Genomic DNA, 22,783 nt, shown 5'->3' with positions numbered 1-22,783 from the left:
AATTATAAGAAGTTAATATCATAGCCAATTACTGATCGCTAAAATCTTATATTATTTCAAAAGACTTGCCCATTAAATACACTTTGCTAGAATCGAGTTTCTTTCTATACAATTATTCCGTGATAGTTAATGTTGCAAAAAAGAAACTAAAAAAATATGCATATTCTACCTAAGGAGGAAAATTTAGGATCATTATGCGGATTTGTGAGTAAAAAAGGGAAATAAAAAAAAATATACATTTTGTTCTCTAAAATTAGGAAGAAGCTACACAACAGTGCCTTTGAGCTAATGTCTGCGCCAATGCGAGGAAGATGAGTATGTGGAACGTGATCTGGAACGTGAACGTTTTCTCGACGAATCGCGTCGGGAAGTCGAATGACGATGGCGACTACCATTGTCGTAGTCATCTTCAGCGCTAGATTGGCGACGACTGGTACTGCGCTGGTGATGGTGGTGATGACTACGCTGACGGCTGCGACTTCGGCTGCGATCATTCTTGCGTCCATGAGCACCATGATCATCACGGCGCTCTCGCCGGTCGTACTCATGATCACGTCGATGTTTAGACGTGGTTGATGTGCGGCTGTAATGACTTGAGTGTTGCGAAGTTGAAGATGTGCTCGTAGACGATGAACTTGAAGTATCCGAATCACTTGAAGATGATTGCGACTCAACTTTATCATCATCAGCGGCGTCATCTTCATCGCTTGAATGACTATTTTTATAATTACGTCGTTGGCTACTTTGATGGCGTTCCTTTCCTCTATCACGTTCACGTTCGCGCTCACGACCATGTTTTCGTTCCCGTTCTCGTTCGCGTTCGCGCTCCTTACATCGATCACTTTCGTTATCTCTATGATCATAGCGATTACTACGACGGCTACGTTCTCTCTCCGAGTGCGATGCTGACGAACGACTTCTGTTCGTACGGTGACTTTTTGTGGCTTTCTCAAATGCAGCCTCAGCGGCATTTAGCAAATTTTTATTTAGTACAGAAACGCTACTACTATCATCAATAAATGCTGCATTTGCTATGTTGTAAGCGATATGGGAACTTTCAAGTGGCGCAGCGATAATCGTTGATGACGAGGTCACCGTAGTTCCAGCCAACGTCGTGGAGGAAGTAGTTGCCGTTGGTGCAATTGGAAAAAGAGCGCTTCCGCTGGGATTAGCATTTGCGCTGTGCATTTTAGATATATAAGTAGCTGCGACTGCTGCGGCTCCTTTCGAATCTTTATTATCACTAAAACGAGTTGTTCGCTCCTTACGAGAGTTGCGATCCTTCTGCCGTTTGCCTACGAATACAAATTCAAATCAATGTTAATCAAAAGAAATTCGTTTAGAATTGCATCTGATGTAGCAATTGAGATCAGAATGTCCAGAAATTTATGTAAGTATGTAATATAGAGCAACCTAAAATCTGGCCCATTAACTCTAAAAAACACTTTTAAACTGGACTTGTCTTAAAATATTCTCAACATAATAAAAAATAATAATCAGTTGGTTGAGTAAAATCTGGAATAGAAACTTAGAGAAATTTTAACATTTCTAAATTTTCTGACCCGTTTTCATCTCATGTTGCTTATAAATTTAAAATCATAGAGGAGAAGAGCTACCCAACCGCTTATACTTCAAAATCGTTTTTATCTCAATGCTGTCAAAGCAAATTATTTGTAATTAGCACCAATCGAACTGCATTAGAACTTTTTAGAAGCTAATAACATCTCTAAGATGATCGGTTGGGTCTCTTTACTCTTATTCTTAATTATTTCACTTTTTTTTTTTTCTTTAAGTATGTCATGTAGTGTTCAAAATTTAAAGATTATAGACTTAATAGACATTAATTGAATTTTAAGTAATCGCTACACCAACCTCGGCAATTCGCTAAAAATATTATTTGTTTTTTTTTCTGGCTTAATAATTTCTTATTTTCATCTACGAAACCGTTATTCGATTTAAGCTAATATAGTTTCACCTTCATAACATATTTTACTCATTTTCGCATAACCAACTAGTAAATTTCTCTAAACTGGAAAAGTTTTTTGAAGTTCTATCGACCAACATCAGAAAGCTTTTATTAAACTAGTTTTCTAGTTTAGTCTCAAGAAAAGAATCAATTTTCGTCGTCGTTTGATTTTGATTATTTTGTTTTGGACAAAAATATTGTATACGAGCAAACGCACCGTTTGAGTGTTGTAACTTTGTTTCAGTTGTCTCACCGAAATCTCTTTCGTAAGATTTACTAACTGTGCTTGGCATGGATGAGGACGACCTCATTGCGCCTATATTTTCGTCGCTTCGCCCAGATTCGCCTGATGCGACATCTTTGTTTTGCTCTTCCTCCTGCTCTTGTTTTTCCAACAAAGTGTAGTACTTTAGTTTCTGTTCTTCGCGTGACGCGTTAGCAGCAATGCGTTCCTCAATCTCATCTGTTATTTTGGCAAAAGCACGTCGTTTTACTCGTATTGAAGCCTATAGAGAAAATTATACAAAAAAAGCATTTCAACAGAAAAGTACTGACTAAACAAACCTTAATTTCTTCCTCAGAATCATCGTTTGGATCATTATCAGCCATTTCTTCATTCTCCGAGTCGTTGCTTTCATCACCTGTTGAATCGTCGTATGCTGCTAAGCCTAAAAATAAATTTGCTGCTAGTTCGAATGTTAAAAATTAAATTATTTGGTACTGTGGATGTGTGCTATCAACAACTAACGGCACAGATATGGGATTCAACTTGCATTGACAAATATTTGAAGGGGAACAAGTTTGGAAAAGTATACGAGCTTATTATTTTCTCAAGCAGAGCTTTAAGAAAATTCAATCAGAAAATTCACAGAAACCCCTTAATTATTTTGGGTTCTTTAGGACACACCAACAATTGCAAATCAAGTATGAATACTAGCGTATACTTTTCAATCTAACAGGCTAATTGAATTCGAACACCAGTTAGAAAGAAATGAAACTCTGCTGATTTGAATATTTACTCAAATTATTTCCAAGACACATCACAGTATTACCTGCTACAATTATCCAAATTGAATTATACTAAATAATTATAATTTTATAATTCCGACCGAGATCACATAATAACAGAAAGAAAGCCATGTGGATATACATATGAACCTACATAAAAAGTGGACTTACCTAATTTGCCGGTTATGGAAGACAGTGCGCTTTTACGGATCACTTGAGCTGATGACGCTTTTGTTTGTACGAGTACGTAGGTATCGATTATATGTAAAATGTACACAATTTTATTCGGTTAACAGATAAAGTTCATTTTCATATATGTACATAGCAGAAGTACAGAGAGACAATAGTCAATCTAACAACTTTTAGAATCGCAAATACTTTATGCATTTTCAACATTGCACCAATGCTTCAGCAACGCATAAAATCACAAAAACACTAGAAGGAAACATGCATATCAAATAACTTAGATTATAGACTTAGTACCTTTGGCTTTGTGCGCATTAACAGCTTCTTGCGCCAAGTTAGCGATCTCTCTGTTTGTAACGTCCAATAGGAGTTCGGTTAAGGTTGTCCGCACCACTATCATCTAATCATGTTTTATTATATTTTATTTCCAGAGTTTGTCAAAGGGGCAAAACGAAAGCGTTTTGTATCAAGGTATTATATAATTAACACGTAACAGATAGTTTTATTTATTTTTTAGCAGTAGCGAGAAGGTTAAATATCAATATGGTGTCATTTCCGTAAAAGTTCGGTTCAACATTTTAGTTTTGTTGTGATTTCATATCATCATCATACATTTGAATGTTGGCAAGTCAAGACAGCACATACAAACAAATGTTTGGCGCAAACATCACACATAAAATGGCGTAATTTGATTTGATTAATAAATGAAAAATAAAAATTAAAGCTTAGTGTGCTAAAATATATTATTTTAAAATGGTTTATTTCAAATGTGCATACCAGGTCAGATAGTCTATCTTCATAGCTTCTTTTACCAATATAACTGCGTTGATCAGCGTTGTTTTCGGTATCCGTTTCATACTCATTCCCACTTATTCCACTACAATCATCGTCTTTTGCAATTTTTTGAGGCAGCGTCAATATTTCATCGCCGATTGCTACACCATCTAAGTCTTCTGTTTCTCCTTCTTCCTCGTTACCTGATATATCGTTCTCCTAAATTGTTTTTAGTATAGTATAACATCTGAGTTGCCTTTCACCATTCTCTCTTAAGAAATAGTTCTTACGAGAGTTTTGAATGAAATGTTTAGTGTGTGTTGGCCAGAAGCAATACTTCAGCCATTATATAGTTGAATAGTTTGATTGAACTTACCGCAGACTGTTTATATTTCATGTTTACCGTATGTGTAGCATCATCGACGTTTCCTACAGGCCCTATGTAATTTGTAGCCTCACTGCATCCGGGTTCTTCACGTTTTTTGCTTTGCTCTTTTTCTAATTGTTTCTGCTTTTCACGTTCCATTTTTTCCAACCCCTCCCTTTTAAATAAAATAAAATATACAATTCTGCTCAGAAAAAGATTCAAAAGTGTAACCTAATCCAAGCTGGAAGCATTTTTCTCTTCTTTGCGTCGACCACTGTTGCCGCGGTGTTTTGCTCGTCTATGTTTGGGGTCATCATTCTTACTGTATTAGGGTTTGGTACATTCATTTTTAGCAGAGATGGTATATGTGCTGTGGGATTTGGTATTGGACCATTCAATGGTACATTTAATATTGCTCCCGTAATGGGAGGTGGCAAATTCATACGAGGTGGCCATACGGTTGCACTCCATTGTGGTGCTATAGGTGTGACTTGGCTGGTATTACTATCTATGTCTGATATTCCTAAATAGGTATATGGTTTTCATTTTCTATTAGATCTGATAATTTTAAATTTAATAGTTTAATTACCGATTCCAGTTAAATTTTCAACGACTGGTTGACCAGTAACCTGATTTTGTTGCTGCATATACCAGGGTGCTTGCGATTGCATAATTGTTTGCTCCCTAGTTTTACCGAGCTGCATCGAAGGCGCTGGGGGTGGCGGTGTATCCCCACGCCTTGCATTTTCTTCTTCTTCATCCATTTCCATATCCGCTTCACCTTTTTCATCAAAAGATTTCTTTATGGTAGCTGGTGTAGTCCGTGTAGGGGAATTACTATTCGGAACTTTCAGCTCATGAAATGTGGTACTAATGTTGGGCGGAGGTGGTGCATCGGGTACAGACAAAAAATTACCAGTATCATGCATCTGTATCCATTGCTGTGCCATAGCTGCCCAGTCTATTTGCCCACTCATGTTAGTAAATTGATTTAGGCCACTCAGGCCGTCACCGCTGGAATCACCGGTCGAGTACATTACACAAAATATTAACCAATCAATTTGTTCTTTGTTCAAATCCCAATCTATTTAGCTCTATGATATATAATATTAGCCTTCATAAATTCACCAACGAAAAATATTTTTTAGCAATAGATATACGCCATTTTTTGCAGAAGTAATGGTATTCTTGTGTTTTTCTGGTATTTCGCAGACGTCAAATTTTTTGGTGATGCCACTGAGTCATAAGCGCCTGCTACGCGTTCAATTTTTATTCTGATATTTGGATCGCGATCCATATTGAAGAACTCAAAAATATTATAATTGGCTATTTTGTTTTGTCGAACACATTTCCAAAACTTATTGAACGCTTAACTTTCAATATTGATGGATCTTGATACGCGTTAAAGTATGTAAATATTTTTAAATCCATCAAATATCATAAAAAAAATTGCATGTGTAGCAGCCGCCATAGTTAATGTTACAATTTCAATTGCATACATTTTGAATACTACGAACTTCACGTAATCTTAAACAGATTTGAATTAGGTAAGTGAGATGAAAATTTAGAATAGTAAATTACGCTATTCTATTATAAAATGACTTGAAGAAATTTCTAATATATAGAATTATGCATTTGAGGTGCTGACTTTAGTATAATGGAGCATGAGAAATTCTATGCAAATTATAAAGAATGCTTAAGAAACTTAGTAGAGAAGTTGGGGAGGCCTTCTGAACAACTTTTATCATTCCTGAAGTTCCAGAAATTCTGTTAGCCTCGATTAGCAGATTCTATATACATATATGTTCGATAAAATTATTTTTATTCACGTGTTGACGCAAAATATTGGGTTGTCTGAAAAGTAACAAAGGCGGATCTCGCCCATACCTTTTATAACAATATAAAAAAACCTTTGATATTGAATCATGAACATTCCCGACAAACGAAGCAAAGTATGAATGCTAGACGACAAATAAGAAGTTGACAGAAAATACGAGCTGCCACATCTAGAAATTACAATGGTTATCGAAATTAAATTTGTGATTGCTTTCACAATTTCAATGAAATTGCCAATCGAGACAGCAAATTGAATGAATATACATATGTACGTTAACTTTTCTTTTTTCTAATAGCACAATCAATTGCTAACCACCGGTGCTGCCGCCGACGTAAAGTGTTATACTATATATGTGAAGTCACAGCGAATTCGGAAGGGCCAATACTGTATTCTATCATTATTGGTTGTTAAGCACAGATGCATGCACATAAGTTATTTAGCCACAAGTTGAACATGTGAACGAGATATAAAATGATTGGTCGTTGAAATTAAATAAATCAATCAAGTTGTGTTGCCATTAGTTCATGAATATATTTTGTCAATCTCTATATATCTTTGCAAATCTTATATATATTGCAAACAATGAAATCAAGTTGAACACCAATTTGAAATAAGTTAAAGAGCTGATCAAAATTCTTATAAATATATTTTCCTGTTTCTCTAAGATTCTACCGGAGTAAAACGATGGATGAGTTTCATAAATGTGTGTAAATAGTGACGTGCTGAAAGGTCTCGTTTTATGTGGATTATTTTTATGCGATTTTGAAGTTGTGCGGCTTGTATTTTATCCAAACATAGCTTGGACAATCATCGCAAAGTTTAATTACTGATTACATTGACAGACAAGTAAGAGCTACACAGAACGAGAATGAAGTTTGTGAAAATCCATCGCCTTTACTGCAAATATTTATTGCAGGGACAGTCTCTTCTAATGGTGAAGGTGATTTGGAACCACTTTGCAAACAGTGCAGATAGCGATAATGATTAAAACATTTACAACTATGACTTACTTTTTTCAAACGAAGTAATTTATTAAGAAGCCTTTTTCTTTTAATTTCTGCAAACTTTGTTTTTATGCGAATTTAGAAAATTATAGAACGTATCCCTACTTTTTCAAGGCAAGTAGAATTTTTGAAGTGAAACTTCTTAGGCGTCGATGGACGAGCGAGAATGGATAGTAAAATTTCACGGCTATGCAACGTTTTGGGCATTTTCGTTCCGCGAGAGAGAAAAAAGATATAACTTAGAGGAAAAGGAGAAAGAGAGGTATACCTTATATATATATTAGATACACTTTAGGCTATTTTCCTGAGTTTTTCCTTGTGGTTGCTAATTTATAGTGAGAAATAACACTGTCTACTTTTAGGAGGTTGTTTGTAGGTGCAAACTTGTAGGAAATATTTCTTTGGTGCCTACTTTTTGGAGTTATATTTCCTTGGTGCCTACTGTTTGGGGCAATTTTTGTTCCCAATTTTTTTGGCGTTTTTTTTTTGTGCCTACTTCTTGGCGCTTATTCTTGTTTCCCGGCTAGTGCTTGTGTGTACTATAAAGAGCTATCCATTCCGGCGTCGGATTTATTGGTATTGGCTTGCGGTAATTTGTGCCGTTGCTGCGGTCCTGTAATCGCTGCGTTTGTGCGGGTCATAAACGCTCGGAGTAGTGCGCGTTGTTGCCACGGTTTGTGTCCGGCGTTTACCTACACCGGTCGACCCTTCTCCGTTTTTTGTAAATTTTGTCTTCTTGTATTCTCTGCAAATGTTGTGAATTTATTTAAATATATATTCTTTCTCTCTCTATCTCTGTCTCTGTCATTCTCTCTCGGGTCTCTATCTTTGTCTGCCTTGAAAGTTTCACTTCTGTTATGTGTACTACGCTATTTTATATGCGATTTTCTGTGGAACGTGCCCAATACATAGAACGAGACCTTACAGTATTGCGATTTATAAAACTATGCAAAAGTCATTAAGTTATGTGGAACAAGAATCCTACGACAAATATACGGATTTATTTATATGAAATCCGCAATATAAATTTATATAAATTTTATACTATCCTTGTCACTAAAAAAGGTTTCATCCAAAATTTTCTTACAACCTCCCTTCTATTAACTTTGATGACGCCATCGTGAAAATAAAATTCACGCTGCGTCACTTAAAATATTTTTTGACAACTTATAACTTAGACGTTGTTTGGTATTTATTTCGGAATGTGGTAAGGCTTTTTGTTGAGACAGCTTTATCGACCGCGACGACTTGACTTCCAAGTGCAGTAGGCATTCAGACACACCAACAAAGTTTCAAAAAGAGCTGTTATACACACATTGCATTTTGAAACGGCATTTCTATAAATTTATTTCTTTTTAACGAAAATTATTTTTATCCATAAATATCAGTGGAATATTTTAATTATAAGCAACGAAACAACCGAGAATGAATAGAAAGCCAATTAGCACAGTAAATGAAAAAGAAAATAATCTGAAGTCAGTCAAACCAATCCCGGCACCACAGCAAAAGCAATATACTACGAAAAAAGTAAGTCATTGGTATTTCTCATTAAAATCGAAGATGGTTAGTATTTCATTTGTAAAATGTATAATTGTATATAGACTCTTGGTGAAAATGGTAAAGGTTTACCTTCTATTGCTATACCAAGGCCTGTGCCGACATGTCGGAGCCGCTCTGCACCAACTGGAAATGGTTTAGTCGGATTGCCTGCATCAAAAATTGGTCAAATTTCGTGTTCAGTTGCAACGAATAATCGACTAGTTACCCATAACAATACGACTCGCCCAGCAGCCACTACCAAACTCACAACGAGCAAACAAACAGTCCCACATCCAGTGTCTACATCCACAATTAAACCAATTCCTGTCTCATCTGATAATAGGGATATTGAGAAACAAATAGTTAAAGAGAAAGAGAACCAAAGCTTTGAACCAACTGCAAACTCTACAAAGGTGCCAATAAAAGATGTAGCAGATTGTGATTCCAAAAATACTAAAGATGAAGCAAATAAGGCTGAACATGAAAAGACTGGTATGTGAAGTAAATTAAATTGGAAGAAACTGGTTTTGTGCATCCTATTTATTTTTATGTAGATACAAGTAAAGAAAAAAAGTCATGGTCCCTGAGTAATTTTGATATCGGAAGGCCTCTTGGTCGAGGTAAATTTGGTAATGTATATCTTGCGCGTGAAAAGGAATCGAAGTTCGTAGTTGCGCTTAAGGTTCTATTTAAAAAACAAATACATGAGTCCAACGTAGAGCATCAAGTACGACGCGAAATCGAAATACAATCACATTTACGACATCCACATATACTCCGCTTATACGGCTATTTCCATGACGATGCGCGCATTTATCTCATTTTAGAGTACGCACCAAAAGGCACTCTCTTCAAAGAATTACAGTTGCAGCCTTTGAAACGTTTTAATGAACCGACATCAGCTATATATATACGGTCATTAGCCTCAGCTTTGCAGTACTTACATGAACGCGATGTAATTCACCGTGATATTAAGCCTGAAAATTTGTTGCTGGGCCATAAAGGTGACCTTAAAATAGCAGATTTTGGTTGGTCTGTACATGAGCCAAACTCAATGCGAACAACACTATGCGGTACACTTGATTACTTGCCCCCTGAAATGGTACAAGGCAAGCCACATACTAAAAACGTAGATCTTTGGAGTTTGGGGGTATTATGTTACGAGCTATTAGTGGGTCGCGCACCATTTCTTGCTACTGACTATGACGAGACATACAAGAAAATTATTAAAGTCGATTACAAATTGCCTGATTTCGTTTCACGGGCTGCCGCGCACTTCATTTCAAAGTTATTAGTGCTGAATCCCCAGCAACGCCTTCCCCTGGATGAAGTAATACTCCATCCATGGGTAGCAGCGCACATAAAATAAATAATATACGTCTATTTGAAAGCTCAGCACATTTATTTATTACTTTAAAATTTTTATGTAGACGACTTTATCCACACAGATAAAGAATAGCGTTCTCTCGCAATTAGGGGGGAAATTACACTGCGAACAACGGAAATAAAAACTACTGATGAAAAGTCCCTTAAAAATAACATTTAGACAATAAAAAAAATTTAAATAATTTAAAAAAGTAATTAAAAATTATAGAGTAAACTGAGACTCAGAAACTGTAGGCTTGAATTTTTTTTATTGACGAGTGTAGCGCTATTCGTGAATAATTTTATTTTTTACTGTTATCTGTGAATCTTTCCCAGTTCTGAATTTGTATTCATGAAAAGATTTTGATATCAGTTTGTAGTTAAATCTTGAAATAATTTGTGCTGATTTATTTTTTACAAAAGTAAAGACATTTATTAGAAGACATTGGCAAAACCTTTCAGGTCGCAAATATATTTACAAGCATGCATGGAACATCAACTTGCCACTGAATTAATGAATCGGTTTTGTCAATATAATATTCAATTGTTACAAACATTTTTATTACTTCTCTAATAAATTTTAAAGCTATAATAATTTAAATTATCATGTGTCGACTTGTTTACTTATGGGAGTTTTGAAAATTGATATATGCACAACTGAGTAGTGCTGGTAAAAGTGATCAAAACAAATCAGAAACTTCACCATCATTCAATTGCTCAAATTTGCATTTCGATGCTTTCCAAAAATTAAAACTAAAAAAATTATCTTTATACGGGGGGGAAAGGAGCTATTGCGGAAATTCTAAACTTTATTGAACAATTATTTGGATATTTAGTCTGGCTTGCAATTTCGTAACAGAAACGGAACAATGAATCTCGATCCAACTATAAAAAAAGTGGTGCAAGTGGCTGAACAAGCACAACTGCCTATACATGGTAACGTTATTTAGTTCTTATTACATTTTCATAAGTATAATGTATTCTAATTTCCATAGTGCCCGTTGTCTTGGGCAATGAATGTTTTGTCATAACACAACAGGACGTTCGTAGAATTGAGGACTCGCGTTTATTTTCGTATAATAAATTGAGTTCAAGAGGTAAGTTCAGATCGTTGTAAACCTTATGAAAATGGCGTGGCGATTCCCAAGATTTGTTGCAAACTTTGGAATAGGAAACCAAGTTACTTCATTTTTAGAAGTGGTTGCATTTTTTAATTGTAAAAAATTGACGGTAAGGTGAATTGTGAAAAATATGATATGCAAGAGCTTGGTAACATGAGGATTGTGCAACTATACGTAACACCAAGTATGATTCGCAATTATCCATCCTTTGTTGGATTATTTTCCCTTTGAAAACAAAGCTGAAAATTCTATCATTGGGTGATTCTTAGGTTGTGCCAAGGCGGATGTACTCAGTTCGTCCTTTTCTTTTCTATTTTCTTTTGTCATGACATTTCAATGTACAAAACGTTGCTGTCTGTCAAGAACGACTTTCAAAGCAATAGGCCGACCGGTTCTTAACTGTGCTGCGCCTGTCTGGTCGCCTGTCTGGTCGCAGTGGACGAAGCTCCAGACCTGCCAAATACTACCAATACAACACCTGCATGACGAGGCTCACATGCTTCATGTGAAGGAGCATAACAAACTGCTCAGCAAGCAGTTTCTGCTAGGGTGTCCCCGTAGGCCTCGCACATGCAGACACCTGCTTGAGCCTGACCCACCTCCCAGGAACATCAGGAGGCACTTCCTCAACTACGTGGACGAGATCCAGGACAAAACAGACAGACCACTCCAGGATCAGACAGTGTATAGACAGGCCATAAACGACATTCATCGGGAGACCCTTACCACCTTCTTAAGCTCCCGACCCCCGACCCCCGAATGCCGTTATCGGAGTCCAAGCACCACCTATTGCAGACGAAGAGCTCCAGGTTCCCCGAGAGTCCCGCGTAACCTTGACACAATTTCGTTCTGGATACAGTAGCAGGTTAAACTCCTACTTATCCAGAATCGACCCTGACATACTAAACATATGTCCGGCATGTGAAGGCACCCCGCACGACACTAACCACCTTTTCACATGCCCCATCAAACCCACTCATCTAACACCTCTCTCCCTCTGGGCCCAACTCGTCGAAACAGTTAGTTTCCTGGGCCTACCGTTAGATGAGCTAGACGAAGACGACCGGTGATTACACTACACTGAACAACAGGACATATTTATTTTATACTTTAAGACGGACGACCGGTGATTACACTACACTGAACAACAGGACATATTTATTTGGAGTAGATAGATTCTGAAAGCTTTAATCGCGGAAAAACGTTGCCACTGCCAGCCTACCATTGGACAGACGCCACCTCGAAAGAGTTACCGAATAAACGTTTCAGGAGGATTGGAGGATTGCCTGCCACTACCAGCTGGTGCAATATGGGCTCGAATCTCATAACTAGCCCTGCTTAGTGCACCGCATTTCACAACAACAGAATCTCATAGCGTTGACGCTAATTGCCGAAGGTCCGCTATGTGCGATGTCAGCCAGGGACACTATAGCTGTTTTAACCGCCCAAACTTCTACACCTTTTGCCGGAGAAGTAGTTTTACACCAGGTAAGTATTCCAGCGCCACCTAACCTAACGAAAAACACGTGTGAGAGACCATCTAAACATAAAAAAGGCGATAGAAAGTCCTGTGGCTAAGGCATATTTGGTGCAGTGGAATAGTCTTAAAATAATTGCATCGCGTAAGGGAGAGCGAAGACGGAAATAATTCCCATGATCTGGAATGGATTCAAAATTGCGCGCAGTGTATGGCAACGATAGGTCCAAACAAGAGAACTCGCAGAGGATTCCAGCAATACAACGTGGGGTCACCATTTGCAGAGAATCAGTTGCGGAATGGATTCGAAATTGCGCAGTGTATGGTAGCGAAAGGACCAAACGAGAAAAGACGTGCAAGATTCCAGCAATAAAACGTGGGCTCATCATTTGAGCGAGTGACCATGGATGTAGCGGGTCCGTTTCCAACAAATGGCTCCCGCAAAAAATTTGTGTTCGTTGTTATGGAGTTACTATGGGTTTCTAGGTTTGAAGTACCTATTAGATTGCATTCAGACCAAGGAAGACGCTTTGAATCGGCAGTATTCAAAGGGGTGTGTTGCTTACTGTTGCAATTACTTACCGTTATGTAAACAATGAAATGAGAAATCTCGTTATTTTCTTTCGTATTCGATTTGTAACTTAATAATGTAATGAAATAATAAATAAATAAAATATGTTTTCAACCATAAATTTGAATTGTGTTTTTAATAAATTTAAAAATTTGTTTAAGGTGCACGCTGATTTTATGGGCTATGTCCAAGGTAGGTTGTACCGAACTTTCTTATAAAGATAATTTTCAAAAATTAAAAATTTAGTAAAACATTTTTCAGTAATGTAGAGTACCTTCACTTCACTTTCAAACTTCTTTCGAATTCTTTAAATATATTTTTAATAGGTAAATGAACTCAAACTTAAATTATTTAAACCATTTCAATGTCAATGCCATTATTGTCAAATAAACACTTTAATTTCAATGACAAAATTCTTTTTCTTTTTTTTTGAAACCCAAAACATAAGTAAACACATGGCACACACCAAATACATTTTTTCTGTCACATGATACCTCACTCCAAAGCAAAACCATAGCTTACTGTCAAGTAAGTCTGCCTAAGCAAAATTTTATTGTATAGTATTTTTTTTTAATTTATAATTTTGTTATTGATTTTTACTTGTAACAATGTTTAGTTGTAATTATATATTTTATTGATGAGAAGACAAAAAGAAAGTATAAAATAAAGCCATTCTATCAGAAGGCGGGCAATTCAGTCTTAGCCTGCAGTCATTTGCCCTAACTAAAAAAAAAAAAATCTTTTATTTAAAAGGAACCTTTAGTGGCAGGTTTGCTCTAAAGCTCTTCCCGGATAATAAAGACTTCTCATGGCGAACCATTAGTCGGCAGGTTTGCTCTAAAGCTCTTCCCCGATAATAAAGTACTTTTCAGTAAAACATTTCACCAGGTTTATAAATTACTACGTATGTATGTATGTAAAGATTACGTTTATTATATTTTAATTTTAATATTTTTTTTAAAACATCACGTAGGGTGCATATGCACCAATTGGAATGGCTTTTTTGTTTTTAGCGTCACAAAGTACCTTTAACTGACTTCTTCCGTTCAAATATTCATTACTAGGTGAATTAGTGACGATGGATAATGTAGACTCAAACGTCGGCGTACGTGATGCTCTTTTGGCTAATACTCGCCAACAGACACAATTCCAGCAAAACACCGCCATTAATCAGCTAAATATGGGTATTTTGCCAGAGCTCATAGCACGCGCGTGCAATGTAGCAACAATTCAGCCACAACAACAGCAACAATTGTTGCAACAAGTCGCACAAATGACAGTAGCTGACTTCCTAAAATTTGTCCAGCCACAATTAATGCCAACAATTTCTATAACACCAGCACCAACAACAGACTTTTCGCCAGCTACAGCGACATTACAACAACAATTGGATTGGGCAAAGGCTTGTAACACCATGCTTACCCCAGCGTCAATGGTAGGATTGAATATTTCGTATTCATATAAGAACATGTACATATGTATATGCATATATGTACATACATACATATGTAAAAATGTGTTATGTTATTTTTCAGCACCCATTGCATCACACCTCAACCACATCGACAACAGAAATTGGAAGCTCGTATTACCCGCCACAGTCCACCGCCACTAGACGTCAGTGTTGCACACGCGCATGCAACACCATGGATATTGATGAGAACATATCACCATTTTTTCACTCTCCACTCACATCCACCTCACCCTCATCGACTGGCCTGTGCGCTCGTCAACAAGCAAAACAACGTAAAATGGCAAAATTTGGCAACTACTTGGAAAATGAAACATGATTTTTTCGAAATTTACTTTCTTTTTTATTGTTGGGATACTTTTTAACTTATAAATTATAGTCTAATGTTTAATGCTTATCGTAACACCTAAAATCTACCCTCTCTTTGCTGTTTTTTGTGTCTTCACTTTTTTGTTGATATTCTTCGACTTAGCTGCTAATCCGTTTGTTGAACATTTAGTTGATTTTGCCTTCTTTGAACTAGCTTTTATTTTTTTCGATTGATTCTTCAAATTTGTGTTCACCTTTTCAGTAATTGCCTCATTCAAATGTGTTTTGGAAAAGTAGCGTTTTTCATGCATGCTGCTGAAACTCTTACTGCTGGTTATGCCTTTTTTGTCGGCCGTGGCTGAGGCAGTAAGCACTTCATCTACTGTACCAATTCGTAGGTAAAGCTCTTTAAGTATAAATTTGAAATCTTCGACTAATATTTCTTTTTTGACAACAACTTTACGCTTGTTTTTATGGCTTAACGCGTAACCATTCACTTCGTTGACTTTGAAATCCCTTTCGTTGGCTATATCAGGCTTCCAAATGAGCGCTATTTCTTTGCCCCCGTGAGGATTGTAGAAGAAGGCTGCGAAATCAGAATATGCCTCCTATAAATATAAAAAAAAAGAAATTGAAAACATTTGTTTAAAAAAAAAAGTTTGTTTTGCTTTACGGAAGTATGTTTTTGTTGTTGTAATAGCATACATTCATACCGATTTTCGTAGGAACAGTGTTGAAATACATATGTATGCGAATAACATTAAAGTTTCTGTATAGGGTATAAGTTTATATGTATAATAACTAACATTGGATTGCTCTTGAGTTCGATGCCCATTGTGAACATAAAGTATCTGAACTCGACATGTCGAAACGGCACATTTCCAGAGCCTACTGTTAGATGAGTTAGGCGATGATGATCGGTGATTACACCGCACTGGCAGGGCCTAAGCAACTACTACAACAACACCAACAATAACTAATTAAATGCGACAACCCTTGGTCGAAAAAAATGGGTATGTGAAAAAGGCTTTTATCAAACCTGTACCCCCATCTCGCTCCAATTCACGTGTGAGGGCCAACCAGCAGCTCTTGATCCCCCACACTATCTGTTGTTTGTGTCAGACAAAAATACTTTTCCTGCATTAATTTTAATAAAGGTGATATGCGGAATTCAATGAGGCCACTTTCGCTGCTCCTCATATGCACTCCAATGTGTGCGTAGGCGAACGCACATTCCACAAGATGATCACTGCTGCTGCGGCTCGCTTCTTACTTGTTGGAACACTCATGGAGGTAGTGGAAGCAGCCGTGCTCACCTACACCAAGCCGACCAAGGGGATACTCAGATTAATTATCTCAATTTGCAGATTCCGTAGCTGGTAAATCCGCACAAAATGGGTAGAGCATCTGTGAACTTTTAACTTCTCTTGTGGTCTACAATACAGTTCCTGTTAAATCCGACGAAATGCAAGGACAGAGTGACAATCAAATTTGGTGATAGCGGTGCGTCAGCTATTTTAGCCATTTATACATCACCCTTCGGTTCACATAGTCAAGCTAAGCTTTTGTTGTCAGTTCATTAAGCTCAGACGTTGCGGTGTAGCCACCGGTCGTCATCGTTAATCTCATCTAACGGTAAGGTGGTAAGAGACTCCCGTTAATGCCGTTTAAGGCCTCTCTGTAAACTTTTGCGTTCAGTAGGTGTGGTGTATCGTCTGGATTTCTTCAGTATAGTCAAAGAAATACCTCCTGACATGTAGCTCAGCCTCCATCAATTGCCTGCAGAGGTGATTCCTGCGGTAGCAAGCCAGCAGTAATTGCTTGCTGAGCATCCTACTAAGACTTCTTAACTGGAGGCCTATTGGGAGTAGTCTACATCATTCGATTATTCAAGCTGTCTTGGAAAATATTGAAAAGTGGAAAATGTCAAGTGTTCGCAATACTGAAACCTGGGAAACCCGTTAAACAATTGCAGTCTTATCAACCGATATATCTTTTTTCCACTGTAGTGAAGACTCTTAAAGCCCTCCGACTCCGGTTCTTTACGAAATATCTGACCCCAGCTACAAATTAGCATGGCTTCCGTAAAGTGCACAGTACCCGGACTTAACCAAAACAGCCTTTGCGAGAGTATCGTTGGACCTATCCAAGGCTTTCGATATATTTAGTCATTCCACGCTACAAGATAATATTGACGATAAGCCAGGGAACATACTTCGAGTCCAAAGGGAAAGGGGTGTTAGATGAGTAAGTTTAAGTGAAAGCGTTAATAGGTGGTTAGCGTTGTTGTTGTTGTTGTAGCAGGATAAACATTCCCCATACTTACATACGGGGAATGCTGCTGGAGTGACAGTCCTTGGCCGGATATAAATCCGGGTCGTTTCGGTAACGTAGAACCGACTGTCGTGGAAACGTCGGTGGTTAGCGTCGGGCAGGGTACCTTTAGAGGCCGCACAAATGTTCATTACTTGGGGTCGATTTTGGATAGGTAGAAGTTTTTATCCCGTTTAATTAGTTGCATATAACTGTAGTTGAGTTCTAGTGGAGTCTGTTTGATAAATTCAGCAGAAATAGACTTCGAGTCTGGGGCCTTGAATAGTATTAATTTATCAAATCATTTATTCTACATACCCGCAGCTTTCTCACCGCGTTCGTCAAGAAATTACTATCTGCTAAAGGCAAACGCCAATTGGGTTTCGTACTTGGCGAGAATGAACTACCAAATTCATGTGCCCACGAATTGGGTATCATATCCGGTTTCAGCTGAATCACCAAATCGTAGCCATTGTTCGGCGCAACGAAAATCCGTCCAGGTTTTATGAAATCCTCGGTTGACATAATCGCTCCCTCGATAATAGCCAAAGAGTGACGCGCCAGAACGGTAACGCGTGCTAACACATTAACATTAGGCTTACTCAACGAAGACCACAAATTACCCATATGTTGTAGATCGAAAGAAGTAGCTATACATAAGGGCGGGAATATGTCTCGTTCAGTGCTGAAACGATGCTCCAAATCAGCCACAGCGTTTTCTAATAAGAAAAAATATGATATTGAATTTCGTTATTTGCGTTAGTATAACGTTACATACCGTCCATTGCATTATTGAAATTCAACAAAAATAGTTCGCTCCGCCAATCAGAGCCCGCCAGCAGTTGCAGAAATCTTATAAAACCAGTTTGGGGTGAACAAGGAATTTTTTGCGCGGGTGTTTTTAGATACTGAGCGGCAATCAATAGCTCAGTGCACTCCTCAGGCCACTGACCATTGTCTATCAATTGTGTATTCAGCCAACGTTTAGCGATCATAACCGCCCCGCCGAAGCTATTGTGTTGTTGATATAAAGCATGTAATGCACCCGTCACTTTCGGCAATACATAATAACGCTTCTCCAAGGCAATGCTAGCTTCACAATCAACGTACTGTGTTAAGCCACGTTCACTTTTTTCTTTCTTGAGCAATGCCACTTCCTTGGGATGTGACATTTCGATTGCAAAGCAATAGCCCTGCTTAAGCACTAAAATCCCATCGTAGGTGACTTTTGTAAGGAGCTTGTGTTTCTCACGCAGCAACTTGGCAATTTGTATGTAAAAAGCAATTTTAAGCGCACGAAGGGCTCCTAACTCACTAGGCCATTTGCTACTGAGGCCTGTAAAATATAATTTACATTAAAAAATATTAAGAATTATGCAATTTTTGCATACCTAATTGTATAACACCACGTTGTACTTGCATAGCATACATTTGTTCACCAATCATACGCGCTTGCGGGAGAATTGGAACAGGCTCACAGTAACGAAACACCGGTGATATGCCGGAAATCGAAACAATCTCGAGCGGAATCTCACTCAAAGCATGGAGCTTCCGCGCTAAATCATCAAAACTACGAATTACACTTAGTGAAGTATCTTCCGCATCTACATCTTGTTCTACTTTGAACTTTTCATTCATTCTGTCCGTTTTAAAAGCGGGCGTTAAACGATACGAAATGTCTAATTCGCCAGCGATGTAATCAAAATCCTTTTCTTCTAATTGAAAATGGTGTTGTAGTAGATGTGTAATTATGGAACGCACAACTAGGCGCCGTTTCCATAGACTGTCACTTGATTTAGCCCAGACAACCGACTCGGTAATACTGCCATCCTGAAAGCGCCGCAATTGCGCTTTAGCACCCCAGAATTTTCGAAATTCATTAGCACTTTCGGCAATGGATTCAGGACCTTTGTCTAAAACTTCAAACGCTTTATCGGGATTAAGTACAATGCCGAGATGACAGTAACGTGCACAGTCTGGGGGTTTATTTGTACAATTCCAAGCGTCAGTAGGTTGCTCGATCGGTACCATGGTGCGCACACGCTCACCAAGGCCTTTACGTAGAAGGCTAAGGAAAACAAACTTTTATAGTGCGCAACACCGTAAATACGTATGAATTTACATAAAAGTATATGTAATTAAGTTCACATACCTAACAATTACTTTTAGCAATAGCGGATACGCATAACCTGCAAAATTGTACTTTTCTGCAGGTGCGACATGCATTTCGATAATTTGCTCAACCACATCCCTCTTATTGATTCTGTAATATAAGTTAAAATTGGTGCATGGAAATGCAAGATGCCTCATTATTCACTGTAAGATAATTACCTAAGCAAGTGGTCAAATTGGCTGTAAAGCGGAAATTTTGTCATAAAAAGCATGTGAAAGCTGTTTATTTTCATATCGTTCAGCATATCAACTGCTAATTTAGCTTCCAGACGGACACGATGATACAACTCCCGGGTTAAATTTGCAGTAATGTTATAGAAGCCAGTAGCATCTATGAAGACCACATCGTAGTATGTATGAAATTGCTCCAAAGTGGGCTGATTGGCGAGGTCTGTAGAGTTATCAGCTAACGAAATACCTTTACCATCCTCATCCCAAGCGCTGTATGCTATTCAATTATGAAAACATTAAGACATTTTTCCCATATAGAATGTATAAAATACATCATTCAGTTATTTACCCAATTGATTCCATACGGTGCGCGCTACTTGATAGCTGCTCATATTCACATGTAGTTTACGCTGTTTGTAAAGATACGCCATATACATAGCTAATAAATGCTCTCCGAAACCATTAAAGCCCACGTCGAATTCACGCTGCCGCAACCAAACTTTCAACAAGACCAGTCCTTCTTGGAAATTTTTACGCCCATCGAAACTTCCATACAACAATTGTTGGTTTCGTTGCATAGTGAGATCGAATAGCACACCGGCGTTATAATGTGGCGTAGCCAGTTGAAGCGATTCTTCGTCATCATCACCGAAAATAGTGGCGCGGACATTATTGTTCCATGGCACAAAGCGATTTAGTTTAAAAGAACTTTCTTCCGCGGCTACAAATAGCCGAAAAATCACCTTGTCTGCAATATTCGCTTTAATACTGCACCCTTCAAGCGGAGTTGGTGTAACCTCCAATATCGGTTTGAGTGGATTGTTATTATGATAGCTGAACTTTAATTTGTCTGTTGTAAACGTGTCACCGAATTCGTTGCTACTAAGCAATTCATTCCCAATGTAAGTTAAATAATACGCTCGCTTCTGATCATATATTAAATTGAGATAATTCTCCTTTTGAAAGCATTCTTCTGGCATAGAAATGCAAATATCAGCGACAAACTTTGGTCCAAGTAAAGTTTGTGTAGCAGCTGCACCTATTAAATATGGTGAAACTTTGGGTTTTATAAATTGAAATTGGAACATCTTTTGTTGTTGCACACGCAAATTTTGCAACGAAAGAGGATATTTTATTTTACTACTTTTTAACCAATCTTGACTGTTCATATATTCCTTTTGTTGTGTTTGGAGTTTGTTAAGGAATAGTTTAAAATGCTCCAGCCAATTATTAATGTAGTTCGTGTATTTGTCCTTAACTTTTAGTTCAGCCAACATTTCCTTAACTTGCAGGCGAAAAAGATTTGAATGAAAGAGATTGCGTGTCTCCTTTAACTCGTTTATCTCCTCTAGCGTTGGTGGCTTTACTTTCTCGGTAGCCGGTTTCATCAATTTTGCTTGACTAACTACACTGACGCTTGCTTCGGTGGCGGAAGCCTTTCGGTTGGTTTTAAATTCATTTCGTTGCTTTTTCGGGACTTTGGCTGAAGGTTCATCTTTGCCTTTATTATCCATATTATTAGCCTTAGCTTTTTGGTTTGTCGTATTGTTCACATTATCATCGGTTTCCTCTTCGCTAGTACTGTTTTTAGTCAGTAAGTCTTCTGCCGCATTGCTTTCTGCCTAAATTTTAGAAACAAATTAGAAACAGCAATATTTAATTTATTTGAATTTTGTATATACTACCTCAACGATTGATTTTCTTTTGATTTTTACCATATTTAAACAGTTTTATTCTTTTAAATTCCAAATACTCCTCCGCCTATAATCACTGAAAGGGTCAACTACACGTGCGACTCAACAAAAGTGCGAAATTTTTTTAAAGCAAACGTCAAAAACATACGTTTTCCTATTCTACATTTTATTGGTTTTCTCAACATTTACCCTCTAAGGCCTAGTTTTTGTGTGCGATTCAACTGTGGTGAATTCTAATGCATTTTAGTATTAAGAGGTGTTAAAAGTAAAATTTTTAAGAACAAAACTGAACTCATATAAAATATGAAAAATATGATTTTTATGAAATATGAACTCGCTTTCGAGGCAAAGTGATCCAGTAACCGAGTCCTCAAATATATTTTGTATATTCATATGCAAAGTATACATTTAATAATACTGATAATAATAATGATTTCCGCAATTCTGAACTTGTTGTCCCATTAGAAACTCGATAAAGGTGTTATATCAAATGAGAGGTATTTTCAGTATAGGTGCAGTTTATTTAAACATCGGTGCAGTTTAGATATATCGTTTGAGATATAGCCATATTTTTCCCCTTGACACTTATTTCCCCAATAATTTTTAATTGTACCAACAATTTTAAAATTCTTAAAATTAGAAAATGTGGACGTAGACCGCTCACTGTTTGATTTTTTCTATGTTTTACTATTCCCAAAGGTGAGTGTTTCAAACTAATTGTTTTTGCAATGGAATGCAACGACGAATACCGTAATGCAATTATATAACTCTGGTTAGGTAGTGCACTTTGAAATTTGTGTTAAAATCACGCATACGCTCTATCACAATCAGCCCAATTGGCACCACCAACATTGAAAAAAGGTTAAAATTGAACAAAATCTATTATTTTCACATAAAGAATTTTTAGAAGGAATTGCCTACTTTTTCAAATGCTCCAGAGAAAGAATAGAAATGGACTTAACTGTGTGCAGTAATTATCGCCCTCTAGCAGGGCAATTAGACTTGTTTTTTAAACCAGTCGTAAACCGGACTTTAATTTTAGTTAGCAACACCTACTCATAAATCGAATAAGAAAATAGCAAGGATATCACACAGAACAACCATGGTGAAACGAACTCAGAAGGTGTGGCCAATATCAACCCGTTAACTTGCCTGTTTTCGAAAAAAACTGACACTGTGTTTGTGATATACGAAAATATCGACACGGTCTAAACACATGTTTCTTCGTTGCCGTCTGAACCATAGACAATAAGATACGAAACTATTTTTCTCGTGAGAGCGCTGTAAAAATGTTCAATTTTTAATACATTCGCCAGCAATGCTACACCGGAAGAAATATTGATTAGGTATTTTTCAAACAAAAATGAGGAGTTTTCAGCTTCAACACCACCATTGAGGTTAGTATTTAGTACGCGGATCCCCATAGGCTTATAGCACC

General features: G+C 37.4%; 4 protein-coding genes across 6 annotated transcripts; 2 read left to right on the top strand and 2 right to left on the bottom strand.

Annotated features, from left to right (window-relative positions):
• Positions 1–18: 18 nt before the first annotated feature.
• LOC128868480 (arginine/serine-rich protein PNISR) lies at positions 19–5,523 on the bottom strand. Its single transcript, XM_054110610.1, has 9 exons — positions 4,891–5,523; positions 4,533–4,824; positions 4,311–4,476; positions 3,938–4,153; positions 3,458–3,560; positions 3,146–3,202; positions 2,531–2,634; positions 2,184–2,472; positions 19–1,295 (listed from the first exon to the last, which is right to left on the bottom strand). The coding sequence occupies exons 1-9, from the start codon at positions 5,336–5,338 to the stop codon at positions 286–288; spliced, it is 2,685 nt and encodes an 894-aa protein (XP_053966585.1). The 5' UTR covers positions 5,339–5,523; the 3' UTR covers positions 19–285.
• A 2,891-nt stretch (positions 5,524–8,414) lies between these two features.
• LOC128868472 (uncharacterized) lies at positions 8,415–10,647 on the top strand. Its single transcript, XM_054110597.1, has 3 exons — positions 8,415–8,669; positions 8,744–9,173; positions 9,236–10,647. The coding sequence occupies exons 1-3, from the start codon at positions 8,568–8,570 to the stop codon at positions 10,048–10,050; spliced, it is 1,347 nt and encodes a 448-aa protein (XP_053966572.1). The 5' UTR covers positions 8,415–8,567; the 3' UTR covers positions 10,051–10,647.
• A 76-nt stretch (positions 10,648–10,723) lies between these two features.
• Positions 10,724–15,098, top strand: LOC128868464 (uncharacterized). 2 transcript variants are annotated; one of them, XM_054110575.1, is made up of 4 exons: positions 10,725–10,982; positions 11,042–11,143; positions 14,280–14,650; positions 14,751–15,098. In XM_054110575.1, the coding sequence occupies exons 1-4, from the start codon at positions 10,916–10,918 to the stop codon at positions 15,003–15,005; spliced, it is 795 nt and encodes a 264-aa protein (XP_053966550.1). In that variant the 5' UTR covers positions 10,725–10,915; the 3' UTR covers positions 15,006–15,098. The 2 variants fall into 2 exon arrangements, with proteins under 2 accessions (XP_053966560.1, XP_053966550.1); XM_054110585.1 differs by lacking the exon at positions 11,042–11,143 and having other exon boundaries at positions 10,724–10,982.
• LOC128868450 (nucleolar protein 6) lies at positions 15,022–21,478 on the bottom strand. Of its 2 annotated transcripts, none has more exons than XM_054110555.1 (8): positions 21,337–21,478; positions 20,001–21,273; positions 19,640–19,928; positions 19,461–19,571; positions 18,700–19,376; positions 18,087–18,644; positions 17,627–18,027; positions 15,022–15,603 (listed from the first exon to the last, which is right to left on the bottom strand). In XM_054110555.1, the coding sequence occupies exons 1-8, from the start codon at positions 21,367–21,369 to the stop codon at positions 15,100–15,102; spliced, it is 3,846 nt and encodes a 1,281-aa protein (XP_053966530.1). In that variant the 5' UTR covers positions 21,370–21,478; the 3' UTR covers positions 15,022–15,099. The 2 variants fall into 2 exon arrangements, with proteins under 2 accessions (XP_053966530.1, XP_053966538.1); XM_054110563.1 differs by having other exon boundaries at positions 21,367–21,454.
• Between the last annotated feature and the right edge of the window lie 1,305 nt (positions 21,479–22,783).

Source organism: Anastrepha ludens, chromosome 2 (assembly GCF_028408465.1).
Source record: "Anastrepha ludens isolate Willacy chromosome 2, idAnaLude1.1, whole genome shotgun sequence".
In the NCBI taxonomy this organism is placed as follows: domain Eukaryota; kingdom Metazoa; phylum Arthropoda; class Insecta; order Diptera; family Tephritidae; genus Anastrepha; species Anastrepha ludens.
Note: the sequence above shows the minus strand (reverse complement) of the source record. Positions and strands in the feature narration are given on the sequence as shown.

Coding starts and splice junctions, on each gene's coding strand:
- LOC128868450 (XM_054110555.1), bottom strand. CDS start 21,369: ATGGTAAAAATCAAAAGAAAATCAATCGTTGAG. Junction 21,274..21,336: donor AAAGAAAATCAATCGTTGAG/GTAGTATATACA, acceptor TCTAAAATTTAG/GCAGAAAGCAATGCGGCAGA. Junction 15,604..17,626: donor ACGCGGTGAGAAAGCTGCGG/GTATGTAGAATA, acceptor TTATATTTATAG/GAGGCATATTCTGATTTCGC.
- LOC128868464 (XM_054110575.1), top strand. CDS start 10,916: ATGAATCTCGATCCAACTATAAAAAAAGTGGTGCAAGTGGCTGAACAA. Junction 10,983..11,041: donor AGCACAACTGCCTATACATG/GTAACGTTATTT, acceptor TAATTTCCATAG/TGCCCGTTGTCTTGGGCAAT. Junction 11,144..14,279: donor TAATAAATTGAGTTCAAGAG/GTAAGTTCAGAT, acceptor ATTCATTACTAG/GTGAATTAGTGACGATGGAT.
- LOC128868480 (XM_054110610.1), bottom strand. CDS start 5,338: ATGTACTCGACCGGTGATTCCAGCGGTGACGGCCTGAGTGGCCTAAAT. Junction 4,825..4,890: donor TGAAAATTTAACTGGAATCG/GTAATTAAACTA, acceptor ATACCTATTTAG/GAATATCAGACATAGATAGT. Junction 4,477..4,532: donor ATGCTTCCAGCTTGGATTAG/GTTACACTTTTG, acceptor TTTATTTAAAAG/GGAGGGGTTGGAAAAAATGG.
- LOC128868472 (XM_054110597.1), top strand. CDS start 8,568: ATGAATAGAAAGCCAATTAGCACAGTAAATGAAAAAGAAAATAATCTG. Junction 8,670..8,743: donor AGCAATATACTACGAAAAAA/GTAAGTCATTGG, acceptor AATTGTATATAG/ACTCTTGGTGAAAATGGTAA. Junction 9,174..9,235: donor GGCTGAACATGAAAAGACTG/GTATGTGAAGTA, acceptor ATTTTTATGTAG/ATACAAGTAAAGAAAAAAAG.